This window comes from Pseudorasbora parva, chromosome 10 (assembly GCF_024679245.1).
Source record: "Pseudorasbora parva isolate DD20220531a chromosome 10, ASM2467924v1, whole genome shotgun sequence".
NCBI classification, from domain to species: Eukaryota; Metazoa; Chordata; class Actinopteri; order Cypriniformes; family Gobionidae; genus Pseudorasbora; species Pseudorasbora parva.
Genome location: NC_090181.1, coordinates 10,457,753 through 10,472,047, shown reverse-complemented (window position 1 = coordinate 10,472,047; position 14,295 = coordinate 10,457,753). Strand labels below are relative to the sequence as shown.

Below are 14,295 nucleotides of genomic sequence, written 5' to 3'. Positions count from 1 at the left end.
TTTTGCAAAATGAGGAACAGCCTGTCCCATGACTCAATTGTAAAATACAAATTAATCAATCAAATCAGCTGATGTAGTCTATAAAGCTGGCAGGGCCAAAATAGATCAGTTTTGTTTGAACTAGATTGAGGACGAGGACAATGGAGTTCCTTCTGTAAGTCTCCACTCCAGTTGTTTAGTGAAAGCTGAGCAGGACCAAGTGTTCTTGTTATATGCCATCTTACAAAAAGTTTCCCACAGAGAAAAGAAAAAGAGTGCAAACCACCAAACACAAGAACCACATTATCCCACTGGGACAAACTGTATCAGGCACCATGAAGTTCAGTTACACTTTACAAAAAAGAGACGAGGGATGGAGACAAAAAGGTAAGCTAAGAACTGTATGTGCAAATGCATGTTAATTTCTGTTATTTCATATCAAACACTCCATCTAAAAGAGGAATTATAGGGAGTTTTTGTCTCACCCAAGAAAAAAAAAAAAACACTTTTCTCTTTTTACAGGTAACTTGATTCTTACTGTGGCATATTGCCTGGAAAACCCATGAGTGAAACTGTCATGGGATCCCTGCTTAGAGGAAGGAATCCCTCAGAAAGAACAAACATCCCCTTTCTTTTATTGACGCATTTGTTACAAAACGTGTGTGTGTGTGTGTGTGTGTGTGTGTGTGTGTGTGTGTGTGTGTGTGTGTGTGTGTGTGTGTGTGTGTGTGTGTGTGTGTGTGTGTGTGTGTGTGTGTGTGTGTGTGTGTGTGTGTGTGTGTGTGTGTGTGTGTGTGTGTGTGTGTGTGTGCGTGTGTGTGTGTGTGTGTGTGAGCCTGTTTATGTGGTTTATGAGGACACAAATTTGTATAACTACATGGGTATTACACTGGTATTACACTATAAATGTGGTTTATGAGGACATATCAAATATCCTCATAATTCAAATGGCCTTAAAAACATACTAAATGATGTTTTTTTGAGAAAGTAAAAATGCAGAATGTTTCCTGTGATGGGTAGGTTTAGGGGCAGGGGCAGTGTAAGGGGATAGAAAATACGGTTTGTACAGTATAAAAACCATTACGCCTATGGAGAGTCCCTGTAAACCACATAGACCAACATGTGTGTGTGTGTGTGTGTGTGTGCGTGTGTGTGCGTGTGTGTGCGTGTGTGTGTTTCAGGACAGAGGGATGAAATGTGCCGTTTTCTGGGAGTTGATTTAAAAAAGAAAGTTATAGAACACACCAAAGTATGACTCATCTTAACAGAGACGTGGTGTTCTGGTGATATAATTTTTTCTTAATTACGCTTGAATGTAAACCAATATGAAACAAAAAATATATTGCAGTATATTGGGAAATATAATGTAATACATTAGGTAATATATTCACATATATGGGATTTAATATTTATGTTCTCCAATATATTGCAATATTTGAAAGCGGCAATCACTTGTATATTTTGCAATATATTACAGGAATATATAATATATTGTATAATACCATCAATATATTATTCCATGTATTTACAATATATTATAATATATTTCAAGTAATATATTGGTAAATATATTTTCCTTTCGTAAGGGAATGCTAATGGTTTACACAGTTAACTTTATTTTTTTAACTTAAAAAAAAATTTATTCTCATTTCTGATCCTTAAAAATATGTTAATTGGCTTAAGTGATGCACAAAAACAGGATATTCCATGCATGCTAACTTTCAAAATCAAAACAACGCTGATGTTCTGATGGCTGCTCAAATCATCGGATTGCAGTTGAGTGTTTGTTAAGGATGTACTAGAAGGGAATCTGATTGAATATTTAAGTGAGGCTGATAAGATATCATCTGTAAACCACATCAGCTCTCTCTGTGGCCCTTGATTTGCATGGGTACTGCAGGAGTACTAATACAATACTGTAATGATTTTCTCAGTCACAGAGAAAGTCAGTGAGAAATCCTGTGCGTGTGTGTGTGTGTTTAATTAAAGGTGAGTAATGACTGAAAACTGAGCATGTGTTGTGAATATGGCACGCCTTGGGGGCCAGGCCAGACCTGAAAAACCAGCTACCGCTTTCAGTCCAGAGAGCTCTGATATGGCATGTTGTGTCTACCTTTCTGCCAAGGGCTGAAACCATCCAATGCTTTCAGCTTCTTCACTTTTCAATCACACCTGAAGTGAGCGTTTCACCTGTTCAGACTAATTTCAGGCAGGGTTTCCATTTTGTTTTCCTGTCCCAGCTCTGTTAGTGGCGGTGTGTGCGAGGGAAGGAGTGTGTGGACTATGCTCACTTCAGTCGATTAAAGGAGGGGGAGTGGAGGGATTGATTCTGTGGAGAGAGAAGCTCCACGACAGGGAACTGATCGTACAGGTAAGCCAAAACTGCAACTGGATTTTTCCTATTATCTCTCTGTACATTCAATTTTGTGTGTGATTTGTCTCCTGTCATCTTGGGACCTTACAGAGTCTCTTCATGCCTTGTGTGTGTGTGTGTGTGTGTGTGTGTGTGTGTGTGTGTGTGTGTGTGTGTGTGTGTGTGTGTGTGTGTGTGTGTGTGTGTGTGTGTGTGTGTGTGTGTGTGTGTGTGTGTGTGTGTGTGTGTGTGTGTGTGTTGGAAAGTTATTGAGATGGACAGATTGTGTATATTCAAAGCGAGTTGAAGAATTGGCTGTTATTCAACTCACTTTGTCTCTCTGTTGTACAGCTAAAATGGTACCAAACCAGTTAACTAAAGTAAACAAACTCACCTCAGTAGGTCGGATCATGTTTCATGGCAGGTAACTAAAACGTAAACTTTTGCGGGTCTTTACTTAACGTGAAATCTTTGTCTGAAATTCAATCTGATTCTTATAAATTATTTTTGTCGGTGTTATGTAATGTATTCAGGTGAATTTAGCCATACACATTTTTTAAAAGTTGTAAATAAAACAAAGATTATAGGCGTACGTTTTACAAGAAAATACTATTTCAGTCTTTCAAAATTTCACATTCAGTTCATACTTGTCAGTTCTTTGTGAAACTGAATATAAATGTCTGTGTATTACATCATTTCACAAATAATTACAAGTTACCACATGAAGAACCTGAAGTTTTAGTCCCATTACTATGAGAAACTAATAACAGTATACAATGTCATGATGTAAAATATTTAAAGGCCTGATGTTGGTTTTCTTCTTCTCTCTTTGTTTTCATGACTATCGTCTGATCATATGATGATATTGAAGTAATAATGTTTATTACTATTGTCTGATCATATGATGATATTGAAGTAATAATGTTTATTACTATTGTCTGATCATATGATGATATTGAAGTAATAATGTTTATTACTATCGTCTGATCATATGATGATATTGAAGTAATAATGTTTCTTACTATTGTCTGATCATATGATGATATTGAACTAATAATGTTTATTACTATCGTCTGATCATATGATGATATTGAACTAATAATGTTTCTTACTATCGTCTGATCATATGATGATATTGAACTAATAATGTTTCTTACTATCGTCTGATCATATGATGATATTGAACTAATAATGTTTCTTACTATCGTCTGATCATATTATGATATTGAAATAATAATGTTTCTTACTATCGTCTGATCATATGAAGATATTGAAGTAATAATGTTTATTACTATCGTCTGATCATATGATGATATTGAACTAATAATGTTTATTACTATCGTCTGATCATATTATGATATTGAACTAATAATGTTTATTACTATCGTCTGATCATATGAAGATATTGAACTAATAATATTTATTACTATCGTCTGATCATATGATGATATTGAACTAATAATATTTATTACTATCGTCTGATCATATGAAGATATTGAAGTAATAATGTTCCTATAGGAACTATGGCAGGGTTGTTTTTTTCTTTTACTGAGAGGCCCATGAGGATGTGGTGTTCTGTACATCCTCTGAGAATCTGATAAAAACACAATCACTTTTTTTTAAATGTTTTTTTGTTGCTGATGGCATTGCACACAAAGCGCTGGCAGGCCAGTCAATGCTTACTGTGATCTGGAACAATACAGGGGTTTCCTGTAAACAGTCATGCTGGGTTCTTTTAGACTGAAATGTTCTGCTTTATATTTTTTGAAATAGTTGTTTTTTAGTGAGTGGGAAGGAGTTGGGGACATGTTTAAGAATCCGGCTTCAGACGGACACATACCTGTAACAGAAGTGATGAATGGGCCATTGTTTAAGTCAGGGGAACTGAGGACTGATCTTGTGTGTATAGAAAGTCTGTGACGTGCACTGGAGGCCAGACATACGTGAGCGCACCTGTGATCTAATCTTTTTTACTGGTTAAATATTGACTCGTGATCTTAACTCAAATTGATCACATTTATGCTCTGTTGTGCGTATAGTTGATGGTTTCACCAAATTGACTCACAGTGACACATACGGTTATGAATTTGACCTACGGTTTAACTCGTTTAGTTAATGGGGGATTACGTTACAACAAGGACAAGTGGTTACGTTTTAGTCAGAAGCAATTATAATAGCTTATTTGAAATGAATAAATGAATAAATAAATATACAATTATAAGTCAGTTGCTAGAAATAGATTAAGCAGATATTTAATAACACTTGAGTCATGACCACACCTTTAGCTGGCAACAAGTGATTAAAAAGCACTTCAAGGGAAGATAGAGAGATTGAGAACGGGTGAAAGATCACACGAGTGCTTTCTAGAGTTGCAGTTTTATTCTGTTTTATGAGATGTAAAGGTTGTGAGTTATACACTCCGAAAAACTTTTTTTAAATTATAGTAGTATTGATAAATATTAATATAATGTATATGATTAATAGGGTGATTTTTATTTCTTTGGACCAGTATTAGGAGTAATTAAGTACTGTCATTTAACTGCTCCATTCCCTTGAATAATGATAATGCATTACTCTTGATTTTTCTGTAATTTAATTACAGTTATATCTACAATTGCATTAAACACTGTATACAACAATATAAAACTATAGTTTAGTAACATTAACATAAAAAAGTAACATTTTTCCTTTACACACTTCAAGAATATTTTTTTTTTTTAAAGTAGATGTGATCAGTCACTAGAAAATTTTCAATTGGGCCTGGATTTTTTTACAGTGTGAATGTAATTAATTATTATTTTTTTTAGAGTAAAGCAAAACACACAATTTTATTTTAGCTCTTTTATTAAAATTTCTATATTTTATAAAACAATACTTTATCATACTGCATCCTTTATTTATTGTTTTCTGATTTGAGAATAAGCTTGTCTCATTTTTATTTTAATTATCGGATGTTGATCCAGCAGCAAAGTGTTCAGTTTTTTGGTCAGCCAAGATTTAAATGGTTGAGTTGAATTTGGAGGAAAAGTGTCTCTGGCAGGATTCAAGGTTTGTCTTGTTCTGTTCCAGCTGCTCTGTTCATCTGTGAGGGTTTAAAGTGGCTATAAATTAAATCAAGTGGTACAGGCTGACACTTCATTCCTCAGACTGTATTATGGTCTGTTTTATGGTGGTGTGAAACAGAGTTCTATATTGATGTCCTGTGATTCACCTTGTAGCTCAGGCAACATAATTTACAACTATTTGCTGTTCTTTGGTGGTATAGAGGCTGTATTTTTCTTTCCATCAGCGCTGATTGCTTCTGTCAGATATACTCATAAGAGCCAGCCTCAGACATTATAGCCCGTCTGGATCAGACAGAGGCTTTTTTACGAAGGGAGGCACTGAAAATAAGAGCATGAGCTTGGCATCTGTGTAAATTAATGCATGTTATTAGGTGCCTCTAAAAATTGTTCTTATCTCAGATCTAGATTATTCTGTTTACTTTTACTTCCTTGAGGTGATAAGTAATACAAACCCGATTCCAAAAAAATTGGGACTGTACAAATTGTGAATAAAAAAGATATGCAATAATTTACACATCTCATTAATTTATATTTTATTCACAATAGAATATAGATAACATATCAGATGATGAAAGTGAGACATTTTGAAATGTCATGCCAAATATTGGCTCATTTTGGATTTCATGAGAGCTACACATTCCAAAAAAGTTGGGACAGGTAACAATAAGAGGCCGGAAAAGTTACATTTACATATAAGGAACAGCTGGAGGACCAATTTGCAACTTATTAGGTCAATTGGCAACGTGATTGGGTATAAAAAGAGCCTCTCAGAGTGGAAATGTCTCTCTGAAGTCAAGATGGGCAGAGGATCACCAATTCCCCAAGTGCTGCGGCGAGAAATAGTGGAACAATATCAGAAAGGAGTTTCTCAGAGAAAAATTGCAAAGAGTTTGACGTTATCATCATCCACAGTGCATAATATCCTCCAAAGATTCAGAGAATTCTGAACAATCTCTGTGCGTAAGGGTCAAGGCCAGAAAACCATACTGTATGCGCGTGATCTTCGGGCCCTTAGACGGCACTGCATCACATACAGGAATGCTACTGTAATGGAAATCACAACATGGACTCAGGAATACTTCCAGAAAACATTTGGGTGAACACAATCCACCGTGCTATTCGCCACTGCCGGCTAAAACTCTATAGGTCAAAAAAGAAGCCAAACATGATCCAGAAGCGCAGGCGTTTTCTCTGGACCAAGGCTCATATAAAATGGAGTGTGGCAAAGTGTAAAACTGTTTTGTGGTCAGACGAATTAAAATTGTAAGTTCTTTTTGGAAAACTGGAGGACAAGGACAACCCAAGTTGTTATCGGCGCTCAGTTCAGAAGCCTGCATCTCTGATGGTATGGGGCTGTATGAGTGTTTCCACATTTGGAAAAGCAACCTCTATGCTGAAAGGTATATCCAAGTTTTAGAACAGCATATGCTCCCATCCAGACATCGTCTCTTTCAGGGAACACCTTGCATTTTCCAACATGACAATGCCAGGACACATACTGCATGAATAACAACATCATGGCTGCGTAGAAGAAGGATCTGGATACTGAAATGGCCAGCCTGCAGTCCAGATCTTTCACCCATAGAAAACATTTAGTGCATCACAAAGAGGAAGATGTTACAAAGAAGACCTAAGACAGCTGAGCAACTAGAGGCCTGTATTAAAGAATAGGACAACATTAGACATTATTTTTATAAAAAGAAGAGGGGATGCCACCCAGTGGTAAACATGGCCTTGTCCAAACTTTTTTGAGATGTGTTGATGCCATGGAATTTAAAATCGACGCATTTTTCCCTTGATACATTTCCTCTTTATAAACATTTGATATGTCGTCTATGTTGTATTCTGAATAAAACATTGAAATTTGAAAGTTCTGTTTTTATTTTTTATTCATGAGTTTGTACATCTGTTGATAAATAACATCATATTATAAATATGCCCCAACTGCATATGAGGCACAAAAATGCTGTTTATGTCCGTATAATTTTAAAACTCCATGCTATTATTTTGAAATACTTTTTTGCTTTTTGTCTAAATGCTACAAGTGAATTCAAGCATCACAACTTTATAATGTACCATATTCATTTAGAGATTTCCAAAGAATTACATTTACACAGTGTTAATCTAAATGTAAAAGTAGAGGAAATGAGCATGAACAGTTAAATTTCAGTATATCCAATATTATCTGATGCTGATAAATCTCTAATCACATCAAACTAAAAATCTTAATCAGACCAACCAATTGACACAATTCACTCTGAAGTCTTTCACAGTTAAAAGTGACCCAAAATTAGACAGTTGTGATCCTGGACCACAAAACTAGTCATAAGTTGCATGGGTAAATTTATGGCAATAGCCAACAATACATTGTATGAGTCAAAATTATTGCTTTTATTTTTGTATGTCAAAAATCATTAAGATATTAAATAAAGATCATGTTTAATGAAGATATTTTGTAAATTTCCCACTGTAAATATATAAAAAATGTATTATTAGTAGTAATATGGACTTCATTTGGACAACTGTAAAGATGATTTGTCTCTATTTCGTCTCTATTTCTATTTTTTTGTTTTTTTTGCACCCTCAGACAGATTCCAGATTTTCAAATAGTTGTATCTCCAACCCTAAATCAATGGAAAGCTTATTTATTCAGCTTTCAGATGATGCATGAATCTCAATTTAAAAAAAATGTACCCTTATGAGTGGTTTTGTGGTAAACATATTTTTCTCTGAGTTGCTAATTTAGGCTGAGGAGAACTGTCAGAATGTGCAATAGCTGTTTTGAAACTAAAGGTTTTGCATGTTTTATAGTTCCCAGTCTGTGTGAATATAATCAGCAGGTGAAGGATAGACTTTACCTCTGCTGGAAAATGAGAGCATGTTGAATTAAGAAAGTCATCTAAGAAAATAGATGGATATGGATTTATGTGTGTGCAGGGTTGTTCAGCTTTTTATAGCCAAAGCCATTTTCTTTAGAAGTAGCTCTGATTGTATCGTCGAGGATACTCCATGGTTAATTAAATCTAAATCTAACAGCAGCTGTATAATTTTGAGGTTGCGGTGAGCCACTGTAGTTCACGTCAGTGATTCACCATAACTGAAAGTTCACCGAGTACAAACAAATGTCTTCTGATATGGACCATGACTCTGCTGGACAGACTAAAAGAGCTGGACAGACTGAGCTGCATTCAAAAAAGGGAAGTTGAAGGGAGTGAAATGTTTATTGCTGATGGATATATGCCAGAATGATATACACCACTCAGGCTTTCTTCAACAGATTGACTTAAACCATTTAAACACATAATAACTCTGTCATGTGCCTAAAGTACATAAACAGGAACCTGACATGTGTTGAGTTAGATAGCTCATGTAGAATTAGCAGAACATCTAAAAAGCCATAAAATAAATTCACTGTTTTGAGACTATACTGTATAACCAATTAGTTGTTTGATGAACATAATGAATCATGTATTAAAGTGTGATTAAAGCCCCCAAAGCAGCTATTTAGACTAATTAACTCCTTTTTTATACAAGGCAAACAGCTTTTTCAAAATCTGTAGAGCCAAAGGCACAGTGCAGCAAGAAAACATTGTACATTTTTGTTGTTGAAGTAAAATTGTAACTTTAAATCATTCCTTGCTGAATTTTAAGTTGGATCTATAAACAAAAGTGGTATTATATGTTTAAACCTATGTTTTTTTTTGTATTTTCTTTTTTTCAGGACAAATCTAATGATGCAAAGGGCGGCCACAGCATCCGTGACCCAATTCGCAACAACACAGAACACCACAGCCGTCACCAAGTCTAGAGAACAAATCCTCACACAGAGTAAGTTTCAGATCTGTACTCTATGGCCCCGTTTACACCTGGAATTAAGATGCATTTTGTTCGATCGGATCACAAGTAGACGAAGGAGACTCATACCCTTGGTGTTTTAATCCGTTTATCTTTTGTCCACTTTTAACAACTTCTGTCCTTATATCATACATATCATGTACATAATTGAGGGAAGGCTCAATGGGCAGGTAAATGTATAGGTTTTTTTCAGATCTATCGATCTAATGGATGAAATAAGCTCACACAATTTACACATGAACAAGCACGAAGATGACGGAAAACATACGCAGCAGCAGCTTTCAGCCGAACGTAGTGAAATCATTCCTGATTTCTTTTTTTGTAAGAAATCAGGAATGGTGAGAGAACATTGTGCTTGGTACATTTTTCGTCTTCAAAATAAACTTGGGTCAGTCCTCAAAGTTCAAATCCCGCCTTGTTATGCATTAGGTCAGTAAGCGGAGGAGAGTAGGCAGTCTTTTATGGCTGTTTGAACGCATTCGACCACATGAGCGTTTACACTACGAATGCAATCCAGTCAAATGTGTTTTCGACTACCGTAGTGGTCGAAAGTGGACAAGCTCAAAATTTTTTATACCTCTGTATTTAGAGTTGCTCACTTGTGATTCGATCGACCAAATCGCATCTTAAAGGGTTAGTCCACCGAAAAAATGAAAATTCTGTCATTAATTACTTCCCTAATGTCGTTCGGCACCCATAAGACCTCCGTTCATCTTTGGAACACAAATGAAGATATTTTTGTTGAAATCCGATGGCTCAGACAGGCCTTCATTGACACCAATGTCATTTCCTCTCTCAAGACCCATAAAAGGCACTAAAGACTTCATTACAAAGCCCATCTCACTACTGTGGCTATAAAAAAATAAATAAATAATGACTTCTATAGTGATGGGCCGATTTCAAAACAAAGTTTCGAGTGGTTAAGAATCAGTGAATCGATTCATGATTCGGATCTCCAAAGTCAAGTGATTTTAGCAGTTTGACACGCAATTTGAATCATGAATGATTCAACGCTGATTCATAACCACTCGAAACTTTGTTTTGAAATTGGCCCATCATAAGTCGTTATTTAAAAAAAATGTTTAGCACAAAAACTATTTTCGCTTCATAAAATGATTGTAGAGCCACTGTAGTGAGATGGGCTTTGTAAAGACGTCTTTAGTGCCTTTTATGTAGCCTGACAAGCCACACCCACATCAAGATGTTTGGTCTGGAAACTCACCATTGACAGGGCTCAATCCGAGGGGCGGGATAAACGGTTGTCTTTCAAACTCCCTCTGCACGTGATAGGATAGCGCTACAACCAACCAGAGCAACGAAAATGAAGCAGAGCTCGTTGACAGATTAAACATTCGCCGTATCCGGTCAGCAAAACTCCGAACACATCTTCTCTTTTTAATAATGACTTTAGTGCCGCTCTTTGTTCTTTTCTCAGAGAAAAGCTTAACTCCAAGTCTTCCAGAGTCGCGGTCAAAGCTGATTCCAAAGACCGCCGTTCGCCAGTTTCTGTGTTTACTAGAAGCACACAAACGCAACTCGGCCGTCGTCATTATGGCCCCGCCCACCGACTCTATACACGATGTGATTGGCCCGGCAAGAGTTTGGGGATTACAGCTCAGAAGGGTATTGAAAGTTGCTAGACGACACTCATGGGCAGATTAAATTTGCTGCCGCTAGGGTGCGTCTAGATTTCTAGGCTACCTTTTATGGGTCTTGAGAGAAGAAATGACATTGGTGTCAATGAAGGCCTGTCTGAGCCATCGGATTTCAACAAAAAAATCTTAATTTGTGTTCTGAAGATGAACGGAGGTCTTTCGAGTGTCGAACGACATTAGGGTAAGTAATTAATGAGAGAATTTTCATTCTTGGGTGAACTAACCCTTTAATACCAGGTATAAACAGGGCCTATGATGTGGCATGTTAAAAGCCAATAGAACCCATTATAATGAGTGATTCTGTCTACACTGGATGCTCTGTCCTCTTTCTGACGTAGTCCACGTGCTTGTGCTACTTCTTACATGATGGACAAAAATAGATTTGGAACGTTCACTTTGACACGTCGTGTAAACAGCCTTAAGGTATCGCACACGCTGTTCACACGGTGTAAGAGTGAGACATCTAAAAGCATAAACATGAAAGTCCTGGAACTTGTTCTACAACATGTTTTAAAAGATTCACATTCAATTTTGTATTGCATATTCTACTATAGTTTTCCTCGTTTTGTGATCAAATGAATGCACTTTTCTAAATGTCTTTATTGATGTTTTATTGTTAGAATTTTTTTTATTGTTATTTTAAGGTTTTCATTGAATGATTGGAAGGGAACATGTGATCTTCCAAACCCTTAATGTTCACAATATGTCTAATAAAAGATTCCCTGTTTGTTGTGTTCACAGGCTCGGGAGCCATGATAGCTGTAATCGTCATTGGTATAATCATCATTCTCACATTTTTGCTTATAGTCCTCAAGACGTACAACAGGTATGGCAACATTTTGATGTAAACCATAATGAATGACTTGGATAATGGGAGGTGAACAGAACACATTGTCTATCTCCTCACAATAGCAAGACAGTTTTAGGCAGACCTTTTAATGAGGCCTGAAAATAGATATGACACATTCTCCGAATCTATTGGAGGACAAAGACACTCTTAAAATGTTCTCAGGGCCGAAAGGAACAGGTTATGAAATACTTCAGATCTCTTTGATCAAGAGGACTAAATTGATTTATTGGGCTTATTATTTTAGGGATCATCGATATTAAAAAACAGACCGATATGGATTAAAAAGACTAAAAACTAATATATATCAAATGTTAAATGCAACAAGTGAATTTAAGCATCACATTAATGCACAGTATTTAAAAAAATCATTTTCAAGTGTCTAAAGGTTACATTTAAGTGTCCCCCCTCCCCCGCCATTTTCTAAGAAAAAAGTTGCAAAAAAAATAAAAATAAATAATTTTCACAAAAATGTCATGGCCCCCATAATATTTTGTTGAATGAATACCTAAACTTGCTAAAAAATTACAACAACAAAAACAGAGCCTCTGCTTTAATAAACAACAGCTCGTTTTATTCTAGCTTTATGCATTCATTTTTTATCAACATGTGAATATGGGTTTCATAAAAAAAGCTATATTTTAAACAAAAAGCTGAGAAAATCACATGCGTCAGCAACGCTTTTATGGCTTGTTTCTGCTTTAATGCCTGTGTTTTGATCCAGAGATTCTGAATTCTTCAGAAGTTTCATGACTTTTAGTTGTACCCAGACTCACTATTCCCTCCTACCCTGTGAATATCGAGCCCTGGGGCAGCTTGCGCGGTATTCCCGCTTATATCGTTTAAATGCTGGTCTGAACACCACTAACCACTTGGCTCTTCTTTCAAGGAGTATATTTATTTATGTCAACATTTTTATTGATATACCTTTTTATTTTAGATCACCAAGAAACAATGTTTAATTTACAAACTTTAATTATAAAATGTAAGTCAGTTGGCTGAAGCCAGAGCCAATGGCAAGTCTTTGCATGCAGATGCCCACTTTTGGAGTTCACACCCAATTTTGGAAATCTCCGGTCTGCAGCTATACCTACTCGGAAAATTGTCATTGGGAGGGAAAGATTATTAGCGTTTTGAAATCGATAAAAAACAAAAACAAAACGATAACCAATATGGTAACGTTACCTATTCTACATTTTACTCATCAGTTTTAACCTTTTTAAAAAACATGTTCCTGTTTATTAATCCATTTTCACAAAATGTATCTGACAGGAGGACTCATGCGAACAGGATGCTGGCAGGAGGCTCCAGCAAACCAAGAAAGAAAGTGTCCTCAACTACTACAAATACAAATCTGGCCATGAGCAACGTGGGTGCGAGCTCAATCTCTGGAAGCTTTGCGCAGTCTAACGCGTCCTCAGTGAACGGGTACCGCATCCCTCGGGTCGACCTGGGAAACGGGGAGCAGAGTAACGGGGAGCATTTCAGCACCAACAGTGGCTCAACTATTGTGACAATCCATGACATGCCATCAATAGATAACACATAGCAGACATTCTCTGGACTTGCATGTGCAAAGATAGGCTACTAACATACCAACACGAACAAAGAGCCAATGGATAAAGGCCTGGTCGCATCTGAGCACACACCATTAACTGAACATTCACTGCCCGTTTTGGATCTTATTGAACTTTAAAGACTTTAAAGATTGATGTCCACTTTAATAGTCTGTATATGATAATGAAGAACTTGAACACTACAAGGGTCCTAGCACTTGATGTGATTATAGTTTTATTTTTAGAACTGGATTTGGTGATGAAATGTAGGCTCATAAAATGTAGGTTTCTGCCTTGAGATGAAAATGTTTTTTTCATTGAAAATGAAATGAATGGGAGCCAGAATTCAGTTAGAGATTTTAAGGAATCTACATCAACATAATTTGTGTAATACCAGGACATTTGCACTCTTTTAGTAAAGACTCTTTATATATGATTGTTCATTACTATGCTGAATATTCAAACTCTACATTTATGCACTTTGCAGGCGCTGATCCAAAGCAGTTTAGTTCGCATTCAAGGTATATTTTTTGTTCATGCAATCCCTGAAACCCATGACCTTGACAGTGCTAGTGCCATTTTAGGGCACAAGACTAGAACGCCATCGGTGAGATGGGAAAACACTGATCTTCAGATGTTATCTTTTATGTTGGTGGGAATTAAATCTTTAGACATGCCAGTGTTTCCTGCATTAGACAAATGCAATGCCTGATTTGTCAGAAATTAATTGGCATTTCCTTGTTCTTTTCAAGGAGTCAGTTGAAAAGATTCAAACATGTTTGTGAGTTGGCTGTTTGAATCGGTCTCAGTGAATCATTTAGTCAGCAGCTGTACGTCACAGCATAATGAACCATTTATTATAACAGATTTGAAATGAACTGGGAACCACTGTTTGTTTTTAAAGATGCATACATGTAAAGATACACTTGTCCAAGAGAGAAAAAAAAACTTTCTAATAAAAATTATTCTAAAAGATACTCAAATA

The 14,295-nt window shown here is 36.2% G+C and overlaps 1 protein-coding gene across 2 annotated transcripts; it reads left to right on the top strand.

Annotated features, from left to right (window-relative positions):
* The first annotated feature begins 72 nt into the window (after positions 1-72).
* ncmap (non-compact myelin associated protein) lies at positions 73-14,286 on the top strand. Of its 2 annotated transcripts, XM_067455139.1 has the most exons (6): positions 73-154; positions 241-366; positions 2,220-2,350; positions 9,119-9,225; positions 11,649-11,733; positions 13,027-14,286. In XM_067455139.1, the coding sequence occupies exons 4-6, from the start codon at positions 9,129-9,131 to the stop codon at positions 13,301-13,303; spliced, it is 459 nt and encodes a 152-aa protein (XP_067311240.1). In that variant the 5' UTR covers positions 73-154; positions 241-366; positions 2,220-2,350; positions 9,119-9,128; the 3' UTR covers positions 13,304-14,286. The 2 variants fall into 2 exon arrangements, with proteins under 2 accessions (XP_067311240.1, XP_067311239.1); XM_067455138.1 differs by lacking the exons at positions 73-154; positions 241-366 and having other exon boundaries at positions 1,908-2,350.
* The last annotated feature ends 9 nt before the right edge of the window (positions 14,287-14,295 follow it).

Bases quoted from the DNA above. Each gene is read 5' to 3' on its own strand.
- ncmap (XM_067455139.1), top strand. From the start codon at position 9,129: ATGATGCAAAGGGCGGCCACAGCATCCGTGACCCAATTCGCAACAACA. The intron at 9,226-11,648 runs GTAAGTTTCAGA...TTGTGTTCACAG, and splicing joins AGAACAAATCCTCACACAGA to GCTCGGGAGCCATGATAGCT. The intron at 11,734-13,026 runs GTATGGCAACAT...TGTATCTGACAG, and splicing joins GTCCTCAAGACGTACAACAG to GAGGACTCATGCGAACAGGA.